The 22,781-nt window shown below is 41.6% G+C and overlaps 3 protein-coding genes across 3 annotated transcripts; 1 reads left to right on the top strand and 2 right to left on the bottom strand.

Annotated features, from left to right (window-relative positions):
• The first annotated feature begins 803 nt into the window (after positions 1 to 803).
• ap2s1 (adaptor related protein complex 2 subunit sigma 1) lies at positions 804 to 7,272 on the top strand. The gene is made up of 5 exons (XM_053422485.1): positions 804 to 965; positions 1,837 to 1,986; positions 2,475 to 2,588; positions 4,366 to 4,425; positions 5,316 to 7,272. Exons 1-5 carry the CDS (start codon positions 963 to 965, stop codon positions 5,415 to 5,417), a joined length of 429 nt encoding a protein of 142 aa, XP_053278460.1. The 5' UTR covers positions 804 to 962; the 3' UTR covers positions 5,418 to 7,272.
• A 2,582-nt stretch (positions 7,273 to 9,854) lies between these two features.
• Positions 9,855 to 10,068, bottom strand: LOC128439706 (ribose-phosphate pyrophosphokinase 1-like). Its single transcript, XM_053422095.1, has one exon. It carries the CDS (start codon positions 10,066 to 10,068, stop codon positions 9,862 to 9,864), a length of 207 nt encoding a protein of 68 aa, XP_053278070.1. The 3' UTR covers positions 9,855 to 9,861.
• A 700-nt stretch (positions 10,069 to 10,768) lies between these two features.
• On the bottom strand, positions 10,769 to 22,573 carry rab4b (RAB4B, member RAS oncogene family). Its single transcript, XM_053422484.1, has 8 exons — positions 22,380 to 22,573; positions 16,666 to 16,746; positions 15,509 to 15,623; positions 15,351 to 15,413; positions 12,854 to 13,008; positions 12,349 to 12,444; positions 12,010 to 12,180; positions 10,769 to 11,887 (listed from the first exon to the last, which is right to left on the bottom strand). The coding sequence occupies exons 1-7, from the start codon at positions 22,393 to 22,395 to the stop codon at positions 12,065 to 12,067; spliced, it is 642 nt and encodes a 213-aa protein (XP_053278459.1). The 5' UTR covers positions 22,396 to 22,573; the 3' UTR covers positions 10,769 to 11,887; positions 12,010 to 12,064.
• Between the last annotated feature and the right edge of the window lie 208 nt (positions 22,574 to 22,781).

Here is a 22,781-nt window from a genome sequence, read left to right as displayed (position 1 = left end):
AGTTGTGCAATCCCTGACAATCCCCCCCCCCCCCCCCCCTGACTCCCTAAAAGCCCTGAATGCTCTGAGAGGCGAGCTGTCCAAGCTGTCTGGGCGATGTTCTGTGGTGAGTTGGCTGCCCGACCAGACCAGTAAACAAACTATGAGCCCTGACTCTGCAGAAAACAACCCACAGATAATGTAACCTCAACATGATGGAAATATATAGTGCTACTTTCTATTTTATTTCAGAGTGTGTATGGAAATAACTTTGAGGGATGTCAGATGTGTGTCAGATGTTTTATATGTACAACATTCAAAATGCTCAAAGACACTTTATCAAGGTTGAAAAAATACAAAGCAAATGAAGGTAAATAAACAAAATTCATATTCGTATTCTTATTCTTATAATATATTACATTACATTACATAACATAACATTACATTGCATTACATAATATAATATCATATCATATCATATCATATCATATCATATCATATTATATTATATCACATTATATTATATTATATTATATTTGACATGGTAAATACGGACACTGCAGTTTGTTTGACGTAAGAAATACTTTTTGATTCTTATTTTATGATTCAGATTTAGAAATAAAAAGGGTACATTATTCATTGGTAGGTATTATTTTTTGTGTTTTGTTACTGCACATTAAATTATTCTACGGCAGAAAAAGGCAACTTACGACCTTTTTTTGCTTCTCATGTGATCCACAGCGCAAGGGACTGCTGGTCTTTGTAGTTTCAAATGAGCTTCTGTATGTTCTCAACGCGACAGGAGGAACTACATCGCCCATCAGGCAGCGCAATTCAGCCTAGTTTAGCTCTTCCGGTTAGCTCTGGGAAGATAGCGGACGAGCGGTCGAAGAAAATACCGATGTTTTTATCTGAAATCGTGGAATAATTGTTCAGGAACGAGCTTCCGTGGGGTTTCCAACGTCCATCTTCTGGAGACGAAAATGGTGAATATGTCTGAGATGAACACGGGTCGTTTATCTTCTCATTCCATTAGCCTGTTAAGATTTGGATGCTCATTCAGGCAGTAGGACACTTTAGCGACAGCTAGCTAGTAAGTTAGCTAACTTGTCATCGCAGAATAAGGCCACATATGTGAAGTCACGATGTTTTACCTCACACACTAACCCGTGTTTAGCTGAAGTGTATCACAGATCATTTAGTTTTACTCTCTCTAATGTCTCGTTCAATTCTCATGTCCAGATAAACGGGTGCGGTTCAGCGAACGCTAGCTGTCACGTTAGCTTAAGCTAACAGCTATAAAGCTGCACAGTTTAACGAGAGGCTCCCAGTATTAGTTAGCAGGATATGAATGGTGTTTATTACTATGTTAATACCAGGCGATGTCAGAGCTCAACGTGAAAGAAGAAGAAACTCAGATATTGTAGATAAATAGATTACTAACACCACAAATTCAAAAAGCAAATCATAAGTCAAAGTAGTGCATTGAAAAACATTGACGTTAAATCGCGTAATCAAGATCAGTACTTAACCCTTTTGTATGAAAAGGGACTCAAACACTGATATGAATATTTTACTACCACTTATTCTTGCTCCACTTGTTTACAATGTTGAGTAGTTTATATTTTCTTCAGATAAATATACTGTAGTAAAATGTACAATATTTCCTTCTGAAATGCAGTTAAATGGAAGAGGGCGAGAATACTTAAAGAGCAAAGTGCCTTTTAAATACAGTGCTTGAGCGGCTGTATTTAGAAACATTTCCCCCGATGGCCACATCCAATTGTCACATATTTCCGTAAAATACTCCCATTCTAATCTCACTTGTCCTTCTGTTTTTTTTCTTCCATCACATAGATCCGCTTCATCCTCATTCAGAATCGAGCAGGGAAGACGCGACTGGCCAAATGGTACATGCAGTTTGACGATGATGAGAAGCAGAAGTTGATTGAGGAAGTTCACGCTGTGGTAACTGTCAGGGATGCCAAACACACCAACTTTGTGGAGGTATGGGATCCATCAGTATCTTCTGTATACATGTGTGGTTCTTTATTTTTGTGGGTAGTTCGGGGACATGCCCAGATCTCCTACTTTGTTTAGAAGAACCGGGCCTTTTTTCAACGACCACAGTGTAATGACTGAAACCGCGCTGTCGTTAAAAATCTCAGTCGTGGCCACTTCACAGTAAAATAATTGAGTGACTCATGTGTGTCCCACATTACAAGCTTTTTCCACAAGCTACTTAAACAAATCATAAAGCAGTTTTCACAATTTCTAAAGGGATTCGATGAAAGAACTCTGAAAATCTGTGGGTCGTCTTCAAGACAATGACACTTCTCATCAGTTTTATGATGCAATATGTTCCAAGTAACTATAGATATACTGAGTGTGTATTATCTCAAAGTTTGGAAGCTTAAGCCCAACTTAAGCTGCTGCTGTTGTCATAATATGAGGGGGAAAAATGTTGAGAGCTTTTATCTGTGTTGTTCTCACAGTTCAGGAACTTCAAGATCATTTACCGGCGTTATGCTGGCCTGTACTTCTGTATCTGTGTGGACGTGACGGATAACAACCTGGCATACCTCGAGGGAATCCACAATTTCGTAGAGGTAACAGACACACAAACACATGATGTATAGATTTAGTAAGTGAACTATGATGATTTAGTTCTCATGGTTCGATTGCTTCCTGGAATGTCTGTTGATGATTTCTTTCAAGATGTTCTGTCCTCTTCTGTCTTGCTTCTCCTCATTAAACCTGGACGCCTGTGAAATACATGGGGCTGCAATCAAATGCAAATAATTTTTTGTCAAGAATTTAAGTTACTAGTGATACACCTCACATTAGAAAACAATTGCTTTCCACACTGACTTCAGGATTTGGATTATCAGCTTGTTGCATGTAAAACAAATGAGTCACAGTTAAACATTCAGCATGACTGTTCATGTCAGTGCAAATTACCAAACACAGAGGGTTTTAAGGGATAGTTCACCCCAAAATGAAAATTCCCTCATTATCTACTTACCACAGTGCTGATGGAAGGGCGGGTGTGGGGTCATCCAAGTTTCCATAAGCCCCGACTTGATAATTCAACCTGAGACGGCCTCATTTACACCATGTCTTTAGCCTAAATGTCTGCTGGGATCCACGCGTGAATGCGGCTCCAGATGAGGCAGTGGTATCCCCAGAGTCTCATAGAGCAAAATGTGTCTGCGTAGATGATTACATTAAGTGGAAAGAAACGAGTTTGCCCACGTTCTGAGAAAAAAAATGTGTGAAGAGCGATAATTGTGGCTGTGAGCTTAAGTTGAACAAAACTTTCAAAAATGGTATAACACTCTTTGTCACGTGCGGATGTCAGCCTGTCTAGCTTCATGGAAATTCACCACAAAATGTTGAATATTTCAGAAATTGTGAGACATATTACTGAGAAAAGGATATTTCGTTCATCTCCTGATTGAGCTGCTCATTGTAACATATGAATTAGAGTAACTATTATAAACAGTGTGGTACAATTAACTGGCTAAAGGAGTCAGTGGAAGAAATATCAAGAGACTATATATAATAATATTATATATAGTATGGAATATATAGAGGGACTCCATTTATTCTAAATCTTGGTTGTTATGTGAAGGCATTAGGCAGCTAACGTCTGGTCTTATCACTTAGTTGAAGTGCTATTTAACTGCTTTTTCTTTTTCTAATCATATTCAGTATAATAAATCAAATAGTAGCAGCTCAAACTGACCCTGGAGTACGATGGACTGTTTGTTCAGGACAGAACAAACAGTAGTTTTCTATCCAGAGTCGTCCGGAGTGAAGGTCATTGGATGTAATGTTTGACTATAAAGGAATGCACGTACACGCACTCTGAAGCACACAGCCGTCTTCATTTCTACTTTTTAAACTTACACGTACCCGACGAGAAACAACCCATTCAAAAATTTATCCTGTTGATTTTAATTTTCATCATAATTTTTACTCTATGTCCAAGTTAATACAAAACGAGATGAAGTGCACGTCAGCTAACTACGGGACGTCACGCCGCTCATTTGAACAGTCACTGATGTTAATTTGAAACAAGGGGTCTGTAATTCGGTCACGCTCCATGACAATATATCAATGCTTCAAAATAATTGCACAGGGAAACAAGATGAGGACCACATTCATTTTAATTTGGTGTGTTTAATAGGAATGTGTTTGGAGTGGAAATTAGCTTATTACATGGTTGTTAAGTGGCTGCAGCCGCCTCCATAGTGTCAGTATATTTCTGCACCAATGGGTCACATTAAAACATTATTACCTTATTAATATATATATTTTTTGCTTATGTATTGTTAGATTATCTGTTATCTGATGAATTCCTGTTCTCGTCTCTCCCGTAAGGTGCTGAATGAGTATTTCCACAACGTGTGTGAACTGGACCTGGTGTTCAACTTCTATAAGGTAAGGAAACACTATCTTTTACCTCGTGAGCTTCTCAAACGATGTAATCAACACCTTGATCAAGCAGAAGGAGCAGAGGAGGACAAGAGGCAGACGAGAAGAGTTCTTTCACCACAATACCATGGCAACCTATAAAGTACTTACAACTAGAAATAACTCACTGAGTGAAATCCATCTGAACGATTATCCTCTATTTTATATAGAAAGAAACACTAAGCAGCTAACACCTTCTAACCCCCCCCCCCCCCAGCTGCCGCCAGTGTCGTTGCTAATTAGCGAAAGCATCTGAACATCCACCCACTAGCTAGCACAAAGCAATTTGATGCAGTGTTACAACCAGAAGTGAAAATTATTTAACATAAACTCGCTCTCTTTCTCTTCTACTGATTCCAAACTAAAAGGTTTCAAAGCCTTAGTGACTCACACCTCGCGTTATAGTTCAATTCTAGTTATACAATTTTGTTTGTTCCTGAGCACCTTGTAACACCGGTAACACCGACTATAGTAGTAACCCTGAACATTGTTTCTTAGTATTTGCTGTATTGGTGTGTAGTCATATGGATGTAGCCTGATCTATCCAGTCAGAGTTAGTCATGTGTGCTAATGTTAGCGTCTCAGTGTGTTTGTCACCCACTGGTTATTTTGACATTTCGATGACACAGCAGTGGAGTTCTCATGCAGACCACAGGTCAGGTGATGACTGGACAATGTAAACATCATTTTCCAGAAACCTCAACAGTTTCATGTGTAGAGCAGGAGATAATGTCCCTCTGGTTTTAGTAACAACACGTGGTTTGTGGTATCTGTGCTGTTTTCGTCCTTAATTGCCACAATCCGGTCTTTTCCTTTCCTGCCCTCTAACGCACTGCGTCTCTCTCTGTGTTTTTAAGGTGTACACGGTGGTGGATGAGATGTTCCTCGCAGGGGAGATCAGGGAGACCAGTCAGACCAAGGTCCTCAAGCAGCTCCTCATGCTCCAGTCGCTCGAGTAGAAACCAGACAACCGTCCTTCCTACCTGCTCGGCATTCTGCTGCCCTGGGACCTGAACCAACCTCCTGTCTCTCTGGAAAGGATTCCCCATCATTGTTTCTCAGAATTTCAGGAGGATTTTTTTTTTAGAAATAGAAATACACAATATTGTTTACATATGATATATAATGTAGAAGTTCGGTAAATCTCTTTGTTATGGCAGTCTACGGCTACATCCATACTACTACGTTTTCTTTTGAAAAGCATTAACTCTGCGAGTTCACACTAACTATAATTCACACTAGAGACTTTAAAACTGAGAAGTTAGGAAACGTTGCTGGCTTTGTTTTAGCCTGAAAACTGCAGGGCTGGGGTTTAGTCCTGATGGGCATAAACACAGACGTATGGAAAAGGTAGAAACTCACAGGCAGCTGCAGATTGGGTCTCACAACGTATCCTTCACTTATTCATCAGCCTCCTATCGGGTTTTTCCTGCAAATACTAGAACGTACAGGTCAGTGTACTTAAGTGGTCAAGAGATTTCATGCATGCTAGTATAAGATGAAAACTGATATGATTACGCTTGTGGGGGACAGGTGTGTAGGTCGTTTGTTTCAAAGTAGCATTTTCAAACAGAATCGTAGTAGTATGGATGCAGCCTCTGTGTTAAAATACTCTGTGTTGTATTCTTGATGAAGTCACTCGATACAAAGGCTGTACATTTCAACATGTTTGCATTTCGTATACCATTTCAGTTACTGTCAGCTTTATATTGGGTTGCCTTGTCCTAACGCCAGAGGCTGCAGAAATGAGTAATTTCATGTTGTTAGTAATTGCATTCATCTCTATTGAGTGTGGAAACACTGACATAAATCCATCAGTGTGACACTGCTCTCCCCTCCTCCTCCTCTCCTCCCTCTATTAACCTCAACTTTCATTTAATGGCACTATTAGAACTAACAAGCACCTGTATGTTCATGAAGACAGCCTGTAATGATCGGATGTTTGCATTGAGAACTTCAAACCACCGGGCAGCCGTCTCTATGAAACCACGCAAGCAAAGACCTGGCAAGTGTGGTGGTGTTGGACTCACCAAGGCTGCTCTGCATCTTATATCTGGATCACAGTACAAGCAGACTCCAACTAGAAAAGGCCCTTTAAAGCAATCGAGCCAGCGCGGCAAGTTCCTAATTGACTGGAGTGTCCTTAGGACCTGAGTACCATTGTGACTGTGTTATGACAACCTGGTGTTCTCACGGCTGATGGGAAACGCAGTTAGTTATGTTAACTCAAGATGGCGTCTGTAATCATCTGATGTGGTGCTCGTTGGTCAAATCTTAAAACGCAAAGGCACTCAGACGGAATAAGACCTGGGCAAAGAGGATATTTTAGACAAAGCAGTGTTGTGACGCTTGCTTGGAATGGTTTGTGTGTACGTGCGTGTGTTGAATATTGTGAAATTAAGTCATTCCAGTGAAACTCTTGAGTCTGAGCAGTATTTACATGTTTAAGATCCATACAACAAACTGGTTTTTAAATCTCCTCTGAGAAGCTTCATGAACTTGAAATTGACAAATAAAAAAGGCCAAAACTTTGCTGGACTTCGATGCTGATGAAATTTCTTTTCATACTCTGATTTAACCAGATCCACTCAGAGAGGCGGTTTCAAACGGCATTGTTGTTAAAGAATTTGTTTATTTTATAGTTATATCTGGCATTATTACTGAAACATGTTGTGCTTCCCTTCTCGTCCACATGTGAGTTTATTGGTGGAAAATGTGTGCGTGCGTATGTGTGTATGTATTGTCTCCAATTCAACTACCCACATCAATATGTCCCATTATATGTAAATAATAAAATAAACAGATGAAGTGATACATGAGCATCGACTATTTCTGACCAATCAATATGAAAATTAGATCCTGACATTGTCCAACATTATCTGATAAATAAGATGTATAAAATCAGGTTCTATTTATTTTCATGCATATACCCTTTTTAACCATGTTAGCTTGATAAGTATTCAGTATGTATTAGATTTGTACAAAACATGTAAACGACTGGCTGAACCAATGGGCTAGGAAGTGCCTTGGTCTTTTAAGCCACTATCTGGTGACTTGCCTGTTCAGTACTTTAGCACCATCTAGTGGCCAAACATCTTCCACAGTAAATAATACTATGTAGTTATGAGGTCATCCTGACAGCTGGTCTCGGATCGATAAATCAGTCAATATATCCACATCAGCTACATTAAGCCACTCTAGCTGTAACTGCATCGACCCAGAAACATAAATCCAGACAATTGGACACAGAGGACATTTACCCTTTATCACTCGACTCCTGTGATATCCTAACATCGCCCTGACTGCCTCCCACAATAAATGACTTGCCTGAAGAATGGAGGTTAAGCCGAATGAATCATGTACACGGATTCAATTGTTAAACTTACAGGTCTGTTAACTCAGCAGAGCCATAAACCTGATGCGAGACAAGTTGTTGCTAAACTAGAATTACCGCCCTGTGGTTGTGGGCCTCAGCCAAACAGTGCAGTTTCAGTCCACACACATATTTTCCAGACTTTTCCAGTTACCCGGACCTTTGACCACTGAAATATAATCAGTTAATCTTTTCGTCCAAGTGACAACTGGTCAAACAGACATTAAAATATCATGTTCAAGGGGACAAAAACAATAATTGTGAGGCGACTTTAACCTTTGACGACCTACATGCTATTAGCTCATCCGAGATTGTAAGTGAACATTTTAATTCAATTTGAAAGAATTCTCTGAAGGGGCTCCACAAAAAAAGGCTTGTGTGAGGTCACATTGACCTTTGACCTCCAAAATCCTAAATGTCCAAATGAATGCTTGTACCAAATTTGAAGAAATTACCACAAGGCCCGAAAAAACACAATGTCTCACAGGAATACAAACCTAACATTCATAAACACTCGTAAACGGAATGAACTTTAACCAACTGAGCATTTTAACAGGAAGTTAACATTAACATGCAGTAGATCGGTGTTACTGGAAAAACAAGCAGTTTACTGGGAATTGCATAATCATTATAATCAATGAGCAACACTCACCCACAAGACACCCTGTATTTACAGCACAGGTTACTAGAGATGTACAGTAGTATTAAGGTTAATTATACATTAGTTACTAGGCAACAACTGCGTTGGATTGCATTCATCACACGATTGAAGAGTCGAGAAAATTAATTTTATCATATGGCTATTTTGATCAGCTCCTACTGACTGTACAAAGAATACATACAAGTGAATGCAGGCTCTCTCTTGTTGTACAGTGTTTAACCACTCAGATGTTTTGATAGCTAACTCGTGACTGAGTGATCCGAGATGTTGCTGACGTCCTCCTGCAGCTCAGGAAGTCAACATCCTTTCATCGTTACCTCCATGTCAGCAGGAAGTGAAAAACAAACACGCCTCGTGACAGTAGAAAAAAATAAAATAAAATCGAATTAAGACTTTCAGTTGTTATTTAGTAAGAAATGATAACATCTACAATTAAAATGTTTATTACAGTTCGAGTCAAATAAAATGTACAATTCTATAGTTACAGCATACAAACATAATATGAAAATTCAAAAGTAAAAGTGCACTTGCAGAAGGAGACAAACTATCACACTATGCCAATATTTTAGGATTTTTTTACCCCTGACCATCTGTCTCTTGATATTCGATAATATCTCATGACGCTCCTCGGCGTGTTGGCTCACAGGAGCTTAAACACATATGGTTCTCTTTCAACATTCAATTCGGTATTTCGCTTTGGGCCCCCCCCTCGGCGCTGTCCACCAGAAACTATTTTAAACCACGCCGGTCCTGACTGGAAGGCATATGCGACGTCGGCCACTAGAGGGACTTCCTACTACTATAACAAACCTGTGGTCATGTCATCACCTCAGACTGGCTACTAGGAGCATCCTCTAGCAAACTGTTCGTAGAGCAAGCTAACCACACGTTCGCTGAGCGCCACCTGAACGCTGCATAGCTTCCTGAGTTAAGTAGCTAGCCACCATACTAGCTACTCACCGCTTCCAACTTTAACGGAGGAGATTACAATCATGGACCCTGCCCTCACCATGGACAAGAGCAAGGAGCTGCCGAGGTTGTGCACATGCGGTAACAAGATCTCGGGGGCGGATACCCACTCTGTGTGTTCAGCATGCCTCATGCAGGACCACGCCTGGGAATCGCTAACTTCTCCGGGTGCCTGTGAGCATTGTGCATGCCTTTCCATAAAAGCCCGCTGGCGCCCCAAGCTAGCTTGTCAGGGGTGGATCCTATGATGGGACAGTGGTCCTCCATCCACGGAGTCAGGGAGAGCACCCAGGGGAAACACCATCCCTGCAGAAGCCAGCAGGACGCCGTTGCATCGCTACATGACCCTGCCGAACATAAAACCGACCGGAGGTCCGGACACGGTGCTATATACCACTTGTTACAAGGGGACATGGCTGAACAGGTACGACACCGACTCGCCGTTGTGAGTTCTACGGAGGGCCTCTGCAAGGATCATGGAGATGTCAATGACCTGAATTTTGGGACAGTGTTTCATCTTCTCCTCCTGAGGGATCGTATTGGTGACAACCACTGCTTCAAAGCAGGCATTGTTGATACGTGAGATAGACTCGGTGGATGAGTCCATTAGCCTCGGCTCTGATTGAAGGGGAGGTGGACGTGGAATCCACTTTCACCCCATCAGCTGATAAGCTGATGACTGAGAATGGAGCATGCAGCCCAAACCCGGCTTCCAGCACGGACCTGCACGATGTCTGTAAGAAAGCAGCGACTAAGCTTGGAATGCGTGGGTTGAAGTTTGCAGGCAGTTTGTGTTATGATATCCTTTCGGCTTGGTCAGTGTGACCTGTTCTCTCAGTGGTGCAGACAGAAGCAGTGCAGTTTTGGTTATTAACTCACAACCTCATATTCCCAGCAGCGCCACAATTCAGACCGTCAGTGTTGTACAGAAAGAGGAAACCGTGTTTGAGAGGGGAATTTCCCAGGTTCTCTTTGGTGCAACGCAGGGCCGGCTCTCAGGACAAAACATCTGGGTTGGCTCAACAAACAATTTGCAGCAGAGATGCTTCGTGCTCAGTGATCAGAAGTGAAAACTACTCAGAGGGTTAAATCCAGGCTCCTGACATTTATCAAGGAGCACTTACAGCCATGCATGATTCAACAGCGTTGAGCTGCTGTGAGGGAACTGGGTGGGCGGCAGAAAAGTTTCCCCAAACATGGCACTGAGGCAAAACCAACTGTGGTTTCCTGTGACGTCCCTCATGCAGTATGTGCATGTAGAACAGTGTGAATCAAAGGGAGGTCATGGAGAGAGAGAAATCGCTGCAGCAGGAGTCAGAAACAGTTTTAGTTTTGCAGAGACTGAAGACGCTTGGTTTGTCTTTCACTGCGATCGGAGCAGAGACACTGAGACTTGAACATGGTTTGAATCTGAAGACATATATCTACAGAGTTTGGGGACTTTGGGATAAAATAAAGAGCATTAGTTCTCTTTTTTTGTGCTTTCAACCTGAACCACAGCTTTCTCTATGTGGATGTAGAATGATGTGACGGGACCAGTTCCTATCACACTTTAGAGACATGGAGACTGGGAATATTATACTGTAGATCCACAATATCAAGTATATTACTAAGGCCAATACTCTACATTAAAACAATGCTTTTAAGGCAAACCAAGAAAAGACTACATATCAGAGTGACACATCTGGGTTCTGCATTAGGAATTAAGTGTCAATTTAAAAAATCAGAAATAACTGATGAGCTGCCTCAGTCTTCAGATCAGATAAAAGGTATTAACAGCCAAAACCTCGGAAACCTTCGTAAAGATTTGAATAATATCTGGTTTAAATTTCTATATGCAAATTTCACAATCAAAATCTGTCTATGTTTAGACTCTTTATAACTCAGTCACCATCAATACAACTCTGAACTTATAAGTACAGTGAAGATAATGGCTAATAAAAACAGAAATATCATCGAACATAAAAAGTCAAAAGCGGAGATAAACGAATCATGAGTCCAACAGACTGTCTGAACAATGAACAGGTGCAACTCAATTTACAGATAATAACTTACAAACAATGACGTGCAAACGCAGAAAGCATGAAATTGTTACTGAAACCAGGATGACAAAAATAAACACAGAGAGAAGAACAGCAGGGCAGCCCATATACACAACCCCCGACTTGTCCTTGTCTGGTCAGTGACTTGAGAAAGTGATTGTTGAAGAAGAGGATTCCCCGTCTTTACGATCACAGTGTGTTCATAATGAGGGGTTTCCCTGTCCAGACACAGGTGCAAGGCTGACCCCTTCAGGTAAGATGGAGTGACTCTTACCAGAGGTCAGGGGTCAAGGGGTTGCAGTGATCTCCACGATCATTTGTCCAGGTGATCCAAGGTGTGTGAGTCCGCAGAGAGAGGGACGACACACCAAAAAACACCTGGAGCTGAGATGTGAGAAGAGAAAGGAGATGAGGAGGTAATCACTCATTCATCATTACTGAGTAAAGTCAAAAAGAAGTATTTAGTGTACCACCGTTACAGCTTGATTTAAGAACAAACCACTGACCTGTAGGGGATGCCCCGTCTCCGTCGGCCTGTAGGTGAGCGTAGGGTCACGATCCCTAGCAATTACAATGCTGCTTATTCTGTGTGGGGGTGCCTCTTGGCTGCCGCAGCTGCCTCAACGACGCGTCTCCATACTGGATACCTGAACCCATCCTCTCTGGGTCTAACTCACCTTCGAAAGAAATGAAAACTGTTGGCAACGCAGACATGTGCAGAGCGATGCACTGGACTGAATGTCCTCACAGGTTCATTTACTCATGCACAGAGATCAAAGTAAACACGTGCAAACGTCTGCAAACTTGCACACGGAGGCTCAACCTCCTTATCAAACAAAGTGTACCTGATTCTATCTTGTTGAGGATGATGCGAGCGCACTTCAGAAAACCCTCCTCCACATTCTCCCCGGTCAGAGCACTGGTCTCGAGAAAAATCAGCTCTTCATTGGCATGAAAATACAAGAAACAAGGAAAATGAGAGAGACACAATCGGTAAGCATACATGGAAATAGGGCTGGGCAATTAACCGAAAATCTATAACCTCTAACCGATCTAATTTTCAAGGCTAAGGTGACCGCAACGATCCAGGATTCACGATCCGATGTCATCGATAAATAACTAAATATGTGATCGTCATTTTAGGTGAATCGCAACAGGGAAAAAGAGACACACACACACACACACACACTGAGGAGTATGTCCCATAATATAATCGTTCATTAATTCTTATCGAGGTAAAAATTCGAAACGATCATGATATTGTTTGAAAGACGCCAAGCCCTACATGAAAAGCAATCAATCAAAAAACGAGACAAACTTAAAATGTGTGATGAATTTAACATCACTTACCGTTCTCCTGGGCAAAGCGTGAGGCCTCTAAGAAGGTCACCTCTCTGTCTGCGTCCAGGTCTTTCTTGTTGCCGCACAGGATAATAACAATGTTGGGACTCGCCAGTGTCCGTGCATCTGTCAGCCAGTTGGTCAGGGCATTATATGTCTCCCGGCTGTGAGACAGGAGGACAGATGGACACAATGTTGTTTACTGCTGAGGGTAATATATTAAACTCAATTTGTTTTTCTTTATCTGACTCCTTTTTATTAATAATTAGCATTCTTGCTAGAATGTGGCACGTTAACAGTGTTATTATACTGATGATCATTAACATACTCTGTCTCTATCAAATACATAAATAAACACACAGGGTAAATATTTTTGCCTCCATAAACACACAATGTTGTATAAACAGAAGTCCTGGCCTGTTGGAGACTATGGCCTAAGAACACTCATTACTTTGAGTGGGAGATATCTCAGTTCCTTAAATAAGCTCTCGTAAAGATGTGTACTTTTACTTTCCTTCCTCAAACCGTATCCTCATATAAAACACATGAGGATTTACCATCAGCAGGTTATTTCCATCTCAGATGTGTAACAAGGGCTAAAGTTACTGTTAGCTAGTTGAAAAATATAGGATCTTTAAATGTTTAAAACTAAAGCTGAACAAAAACCAACAAGCACAACAATTACATGTTTCACTTAAGAAAACAAACAAACTGCATGTTTGGTTTTGTATAATGGAAAAAGAAGAGGATGTGTACTAATGCCTTTTAAAGACTAACTTAATAACTTGGTCATACACAATCAAATACAACTTCATAATACACAGTTATAATGTAAATATTTAGTTCTGAAAGAGAAAACTCATCTATTTCAACGGCTGCCAAGTAAAGCCAAAAATGCAGCAACTACATATTTCATCAAGACCAGAATATAAAGCTCAATACTTATTATAAAAACAATAGTCAAGGATTGCAAGTTTAATGGTTTTTAAAGTAATTTAAAATTAAGCAAAAACAAGCTCTGCTTAATGCTAACAAACAACCTAATTATCTAGGGGCTGGTAGCATTGATGAGCAGACTAGTCTCTTGTATACACATGATTTCATGTGATTGATCTACTTTCAAATTCACAAATTTAATTTACTTCATCAAAGTAGCTCCAGAGAAAAAAAAGACCAGAAAGCTTGAGAAGAAACATAGTGTTTGCAGATGTTGCTTTTTCACTTTGTCCTTGAGATACAGTTTGTCCCGTTTTTTGTTTTTTTTCAGGCCGGTGAGCTGAAGAGGGGGGGGGGGGGTCACTGGAGTTTTGTTTAACAGCTGCTTTCACTAACAGATTAAGAATGACACTCGCTCCTCGTCCACACACTGAGGAGACCAAGCAGCTCAGTCACAATCTGCTTAACATGTTCTCTTCCATCTTCCTGCCACCTTTACACCTGTGAAAAGTGATACACATCTCCATCTCCCACTCAAGTTTTCCATCGCCTCCTTTTTGTGCTCCCTCCCTGCTCCCTCCCTCCCTCCCTCCCTCCCTCCCTCCCTCCTCCCTCCTCCCTCCTCCCTGCAGTATTCGTCGTCCACTCTCCGTTTTTCTTCCTCTGGGGATACTTTTGATGATGGACTTTTGCTTTCTCTTCTGTTGCTGGCTGCCAGAAGACACCTCTATATTACAGCTCCTGTCACACTGCCCTCCCCTACAGTAAAGACACTAGAGTCTCACAAACACACACTATATTACATTCCTATCTCTCTGCATCACTGCATTTACAACTGCTTGAATGCAACTGTAAGCTAGTGAAATACAGACCAGTGAGTAGATTCTGGTGCATATTCATTGTATGTATAGTCACTAAATTGCAACATTTCTTGAGATGGTGTAGAAAGATGACAGACTGAAATCAACAATATACTGTATGTGTTCATACACACATACACATTATAAATAGAAAACTATTGACAGTTAATAGTGGTTGAGTACATTTCCATTTCAAACCAGATTCAATTAAAGCTTAAAATGTAATCTTATTTAGTAGTAGTTTTAATTCTGTAACACAAAATGTATAATTTGTGCTTAGGCAGAGGGACAGTTGTGTTCTTGCCTGATACTGGGTATGCCCAACGCACTGATACTGGCATGAAACATCATAACCACAACAACCACACAACTTCCTGCTCGGGACACACAACAGAGATGTCTCTCTTGCTAACGTGCCATGCTAGCAGTCAATCGATGCTAAAGGTAGGTACATGGTACACAACCAGATGAACACACAACAGGTTCACCAGCTGCCTCTTTTAGTATTTGATGTCAGGCAGGACCTGTAGAAGCATTAACACGATTTGATTGGCTGCTGCCTACGTTGCCGCTTGAGAATCTGAGCTCGCAGCACAAGAAAATAACGGAACCACAATGCAACACAGAGCATTTCCCCATTCAAAGTGAATGAGCAGTGTTTCAGTTGAAGCCTCCAGCGGCTGTAGGTGTGAGTGCAGTGATTGTTTCACCTGGTAATGTCATAGACCAGGAGGGCTCCAGCTGCTCCTCTGTAGTAGCTGCGAGTTACAGAACTGAGGAGAAAACAGACAATTTGGTTGACAATCATTCATCTACAATATCAATGAAATATGGTTCAGAAACTTCAATATGAAACTAGAGTCATTACCGGAATCGTTCCTGTCCAGCAGTGTCCCATATCTGCAGCTTAACTGTCTTTCCAGCAACGTTCACCACTCTGGATCCAAACTCCACGCCGATGGTGTGGTTGGAATCCTGTTTAACTGAAACAGGGACGCAGCGAGAAGAGTGTGAACAATTCTATAATGAGAACTAACAGTTAAACAGAAAAATAAAACAATTCTCCATTTCTTTCCCTGAGCATTATCATGTGGTTAATAAGGAAACGCCTTCCCAACAGGTGCAATGGGGACTTTCAACTCTGCTCTTTGTATCTTACTTGTGATCTGTAATATGTTGGTGTGTTGTGCTTGTGTAAAAAATTAAGTAGTTTGATCTTCAGACATATCACATCAGGGAGTCGAGATGAGATTAACACTGTCAACCCCTCCTCCCTCTCTCCCTCTGCGCTGACAGCACTGAAACCTAACACCTTTAATCAAATTCATACAAGTGCGTGTGTGTGTGTGTATAGGTGTGTGTGTGTGTGAGTCTCTGTGTGCTCATAAAGAAAAACTGTGGAGCTTGACACAACGACCAGTTAATATCACACTGATCATTTTGTTTATTTCCTGTTTTACTTGTGAGTCATCTTCAGTGTCATCTTACTTACTTTTAACAGATAATTCAAAAGAACAACTGATCCCAAACTTAAACTGTCTTAGGAAAATCCTCCTAGGATATTTATATTCTCTTTTTCTATTTTCAGTTTTCATTAGAAATGCCATTAGCACGCCCGGAGCAACTAGCTTTTGCATTTTATTGTTATTTAACTTTTATTTTCAAGCAAAATTAAGCTTAACGTAAGTCATGTAACCCCCCCTGTAGGAACATTTAGTGTGTATCTTCTTTTTAGATTGTCTTAGTCCAGAACATTCAAAAGCAGAGAACTGTGGTGTCATGTGTTGTATCCTGCTGGCTCAATAATCATCTACTCTGGTTTGATTCATTATGGAAGTCAATGAATGACTTTCTCAGGAGGAACTAAATTCCACAGAGTCTAACCCCACGGGAGCGTGAGAGGCTTTATGTGATATGGGAATCTGTGACACTAATTACATGACCATTCTTTGTAATAACTCTCTAATTAATTCACTCTTATCCAACCCTGAAGCAACTAATGGGCTTTAAAGAAGAAAAACTTACACTTGTTCTCAATGAACTGGTGCAGGAGGCAGGATTTCCCAGTCCCAGCACTGCCAATCACCAGGAACTTAAACAGGAAGTCTGAAAGCAGAGGAGAGGAGGAAGAGATCAATGTAACACTAAGCCTGCTGCTCTTCGCACTTCCATCCTCAGAGACAATCTATCAGATTTCCTCTTAATCCCATTGAGCTGCTACTTTCACAGTGTTCAACAACCTTAAATTAGACTACAAATCGCAAAGCCTAGCATGTAATCACCATAACATGCTACTTCTGATTCTAATTGAATATGCTTGTTTGTCTGAGGTGAAAAAAACAAATGTGTTTGAAGCCGTGAAGAAGCAACAGCACTTAATAAACATGTCATTAGAGCAAAGCCCTGGCCGTGGAGCTATTAAACTTGGTTTCGGGTAACTGACTCATCCAGGGATAGAATGACGTCAGCCAGCTGGCTGTACAGATGTTGTTGTTTTGGTGAGTCGGCCGACACCATCATAAGAGGCAGAATGACCCGGGACTCTGACATGCAAGGCCAGCACAGGCAGCCTTTGTGTGCTGTGACCGAAGTTACTGCAAAGGGCATTTACGTGTGTAGATCCATGAGACCTGAAACAATGATGATGTTCAGACCTGGAATTTACATCCACCCTGACTGATTCCATCAAATGCCTCCTCAATGTGTCTTGAGATCTGATTACTCAGTCAACACTCGGAGGTGGTCTTTTCTCTGTGTGAACTGAAATGTGTCGTCCTGCACCGTATTACAGACAGCCTACTGAAATGATGTCATCTGCACAATCTGAAGGACATCCTCATTCATGCCACAACAGGCCACAACAACACTTAAGAATACAGAGGTTACAACAACAACAACAACAACAAATGACTAGATGATGGATTGTCTTTAAATCTATAAAATGACACGGCAACAAAATAATAAGTAGAACAATTTCCATACCATAATGCCATGATGACATTATCTCCAAGCCATGGAAGATAATGTGCAGCGATGAATTATGCTCACTGTGTTCAAAGGTGTCACTTTTGTGCAAAGGTCATCGTTAACACAGCTTATTTCTAAGCAATACAACATTTTTGTAATTGTTTTCAATGTTTTTTCTGCTGTATTTGAGGGCGTTGTGTTTTTCTGCTGTAAGAAGAATACATAGGAGAATATAAGCAAATCTGGTAATGGTGGTGTTTTTCCAAAGAATATTAGAGAAAAACAAAGATAGCACTACATCACAACTTTCCCTCTGAGCTTCTGCTTCAGTTAGAATTTGAAGGTGCAGTGTGTACTTTTTGGTTGAAGCCTAAGCGCAGGCTCTACGTGCAGAAGTAATGGTCTGGCAAATGATTAGTGTAGAGATTAGCCAGGTGAACATCCTGTGAATATTCAGCTTCACACACGGTTAACAGAAAGATTCACTGCGGAAAAAGAACGTAGAGATTGGATGAGATAGATTTTCAGTTCCTGTGTGACATTTACTAGGGATGTCCCGATCCGATATTGATATCGGAAATCAGTCCGATATCAGCCAAAAAAGTGAATATCGGATTTTATCGGACTGAATCTAAAAACTCCGATATAAGCGCTCCGATATAAGCTGTCCATTTACCGCTCCAGGACTTCTATAATAGGTGACTCTGGTTTGATCACACTCCAACACAGTAGGTGGTAATGCCCCTTAATTAACGTTGGTGCCGGCCGCGGAAGAAGAGCGTCTCTGATCCAGCATGCACAGCCCACGTGATCACAACAACGACAACGTGTGTGCCTGCAGCAAGGTGTAGTGATGTCGGCTGTGTGGAAGTATTTTACCGTAAACTCGGACACGCATTGTGAGTTATTTACTGGGTTCACACCGGACGCTTCAGCGCAGCGCCAAGCCTTAAATAACAGCTGGCTCCCATCCACTCCCATGTTAAAACTTTGTGCCGGTCACACCGGAGGCTGAAGCACCGCGAGGCAGCCTTGGCGCAGCGCGGTGCTTCAGCCTCCGGTGTGACCGGCACAAAGCCGTGCAGCGATCTACTGGATCAACGGGTGATATTATTAGCGCTGCCCGGCGGTTCAGCGTCGCTTCAGTGTCCGGTGTGAACAGCCAAGCGCCGGGGCGATAGGGATTAGCGCGGTGCTCTGGCGTCGCCTCCACGTTCTGTGTTCCTCTTTCAAAATGAATGCGCTGTCGATGTCTTCTAAAACAGACTCAATGGCAGCATCTACACATCTCAGCTCGCCAGCGGCAGGCATGTTTGTTGAAAACGAATTCAACCCGAGGGCACTTTGATGACGTGGTTGATTACGTTACCGTTGATCATCTGTCAATCATCGTATAAAGCCCGCCCTGACAATCTGATTGGCCCAGTCCGGCCATAATTTTTTCCCAATGGAGCGACCCCAGGCCGAACTGCCCGACCAAATCTGTTGTGGGCGGGGCTAAATTCGTCTGGCATCCAGGCTATGACAAACTACCACGGGACAGCAAAAAGGCAATGGCCATAACAGAAAAGATAGCCCAGTTTATTGTGCTTGATGACCAGCCCCTGTCGGTGGTGAGTAATGTCGGGTTTAAACGCTTAATGGAGCACCTCGAACCTCGCTACATTATTCCTACAGTTTTTGTTGTTTTTGTCCCTGCCCACAGTTGTTTCCAACATATGCTGACAGTAGAAAAATAACTGAAGTGAACTTGAATTGTTTGCACTTTAAAATTTAATTTATTCTATTCAATTGTATAATGATGTTGGTAACCAGTGGTTATTTTGCACTTTAAATATAACATTTTGTTTTCATTGGATTTGTTGAGGTAATACTCTTATGTTGAAGGTTAAAATTTATGTAACCAATTGGTTAATAATAAATGGGTCAGTTTTTCCTATACCTACTGTTGCTGACTATTGTTTTCTGTTATATCACTACAACATCAGTAACAGTAACATCACTTTATCAAGCCTTTTCTAACATTCCACACAACAAAATAAGGAATAAATATATGTATGATTTGTGCCTATATCGTATCGTATTGATATCGGTATCGGCCAATACTCAAGGCTACAATATCGGTATCGTATCGGAAGTGAAAAAGTTGTATCGGGACATCCCTAACATTTACCCTAATCAAGCTAGGGCTTTTGGAGCCACCTTCATCTGCCAACACACACAGCCGCAGGCTCTGTTTATGGTGCACCTTTGTTTGTTGAGGCGGATGTTTTCTCAAGCAACACAAGCCAGAGGACAAATTCGTGGTAATGGAACAGCTACAGAAAAGCACCAGCACTTTCAAGCACTTACAGTTTTCTCCTGCAACAATCTCAACCGCACATTGTCAACGGCCATGAAAGCCGGACTGACAGATTCAAAGGCTAACAGATCTGTAATAAAAGTCTACCTCAGCTTTTTCCCATCTTCCCAGACATTATATATTCCCACACGAGATCTGCAGACAACAATCAAGCTGTCAATATGTCAAAGCAATGAGGAGCGAGGAATGCAGCACTGCCCTCTCAAAAGCAGCCTTTAAGGTATTTATTTATTTATAAACAAGTCGATTTCACATACTAACCCTGATGGAACAGACTAACACTGTTATCTGCATTCACTTACACTTTGACAACATTTAACACACTCAGACCTAAATTATTTTTCCTGTTTCCTCTACAGACAGACAGTGCACTGAGCAATTACTACTGCAACTAACACTAAGTCATTATCAATGAATCTTCTGATTATTTCCTAAAATAATCATTTGCTATTAAAATGACATCTGTGGAAAGGGTATTCTATGCAGTGTCCAAGGGGCAGATAGGGGATATATTCTGTTAACTTTCATATATCACAAAGAAAAAAAGTTAATCCTCTCATTTAAGGAACATGGGATTCATTCCCCTATTCTTGCAGCAGCTGTATTCATGTCCTTTTTTTTTATTTTGCTATTTCCACCACTGACCGTGCTGGAGAAGAGACAGCACAGGAGATTGAGACAGAAATCAATAAAGGGCTATTACAGCTACCATCAGAGCTGGCCCTTTACACTTATTCTACCCACTGGGAGGAAGTTTCATGCAAGGACCGAAGGAGACAGGGAACAAGTGGAAACAGAGAGTGCAACAGAGCAGGAGGCTGGTGTGCAGTTTAAAAACAACTGGGACTATTGTGTCAGTGCTTTTGTGCTGAGAGTTCTTTAAACCAGAGTCAGACTAGTCCTTTCTAGAGCCATCGAAGACCAGCTGATGTTATTGCCTGAAAACGTATCAAAATCAAGAAATATGTTGCAAGTTGATTATGTGCTCCAACATGTTAATAACATTTAATGCATCAGAGATGTTCTGATAGCAGTACCAGCATTGGAAATGCCTGCAATACTGTCAAAAGTACTGGGTCAGGTATCAACACGAATTTATGTTCTGATCTACCACATTTTCTATAGCACATTAGTTTAATATAGATAAAACTGCAATTCTCTTTATCTGGAAATCATTTATTGGTCACCGCTCCAAAACAGCAGTTGCATTGCACTGCTGTTTTGTAGTACTATAGTACTGTTGTTAGAAAGGCGAAGAAGTGATTCCCGGTGGTGCAGTGTCAGCCACAGCTGGCTGAAATGTCAGCAATTTGAAAATATTCCATGCGTGGAAGTCTCACAAGCAAAACGACGACGTGTTGTTTGCAAGAAATCTGTTTCATGGGGGGGGGGGGGGGGGGGCACTAGTGTTTCCAATTACAAATGTAGCAATCGGCCATAAAACAATGATAGCAATCATCATTTCCATATGAGTACTTTTTTTAAAGCATTGGTATTGACTTGGTACTCGTCAGTCGATATGAAAAGTCCAGGTATCGAAACCCCTATTGTGAGGGGGGAAGTATATATGAATATATATCATATGTCAATAAAAATATATCTCTAAAGTCTATGTCAGAAACGTTCAGTATCAATATCAGCCCCAAAATCGACTATTGATTGTGTTTTACTCATTTCTTCTGTTAGTAGTACTGGTGGTCGGTCATTATGACAGGGCTCATGGACTATGGATGTGTTACAAGAACTCACTATACACACTACATCCATGTCACAGACAGGCGCAGCCATCTCTTCATTTGCTTAAGAGGCAAATGATCTGTGGTGAAAAGAGAAGTCAACTGACACGGGATCAGAATGACACCTCACAGCTGCTGCTCCACAGGTAACTCGGGGCTGATAAGATCTGCCTCCATCCAACAGGCCCCGCAGCTGATAGCCACCCTTTAAATACTAAAACACACACAGCACCTTCACCTAAAGCAAACAGTCTCCCAGCCCTGCAAGGTCACTGCTCCGGCTCCAGGTCCCAGCTCCCCTCGGTGCTGCAGCCAGGTCCTTCACGTGTCAACATGTTATCGCTGAGTGCGAAGTTTGAAACAACTTTTACCTGGGGAGCCGTCTTATCGTCTGTAGGCTCTTGTTTATCCCCGTTTGAGGAAGCAGCCTGCTCCGCCATTGCATGACAGAGGTGTCGGTTTGTCACAAGCTGAACGCGGGCACCTCAACCGTGTATTTAAACGGACTGTCAGCAGGAAGATGTTGTTTAATCGCCATTAAAAGACGCAGACGTGACGAGGCGTCAGGTTAGCTAGGTGCTAGCCTGAGCTAACCGTGCAGCCAGCTAACTAGCAGCGTCGCTAAGAGCCGCGCAGCTAGCGAGCTTTGAATAACAGCACAATCCCACACGTACCGTACGTCTCCGACATGTCGACCCTCGCTGTGTGGAGGACTCGGTCCGAGCTTTGGAGCTGTTCTCTCGGTTGTCTGACAGCTGTTTGCTCGCTGGGCTCACACCTCTCCCGGGTGTTTATCTATCTACGACGCCTGAGGTTTCCTAGCTTCCTCCAGATACACTGACTGCGTCACACGTCATCCGCCGTCGGCCGTGATGCGCGGGTGCTTGTTGTCATCACACTTTTATTATGACGTTAACAAATAATCAGCAATAACATTTAAGGTAATTAAAATTAGAGGTAAACATCGATTTCACACAATGTTTATTCAACTGATCTGTATCCACTTCAAATGTTTAGAGAATGAAAACAAATGCAACGATCAACCATTTTACTTATTTTACCATTGTAGTAATTCT

The sequence above is a fragment of the Pleuronectes platessa genome, chromosome 5, assembly GCF_947347685.1.
Source record: "Pleuronectes platessa chromosome 5, fPlePla1.1, whole genome shotgun sequence".
In the NCBI taxonomy this organism is placed as follows: Eukaryota; Metazoa; Chordata; class Actinopteri; order Pleuronectiformes; family Pleuronectidae; genus Pleuronectes; species Pleuronectes platessa.
Note: the sequence above shows the minus strand (reverse complement) of the source record. Positions and strands in the feature narration are given on the sequence as shown.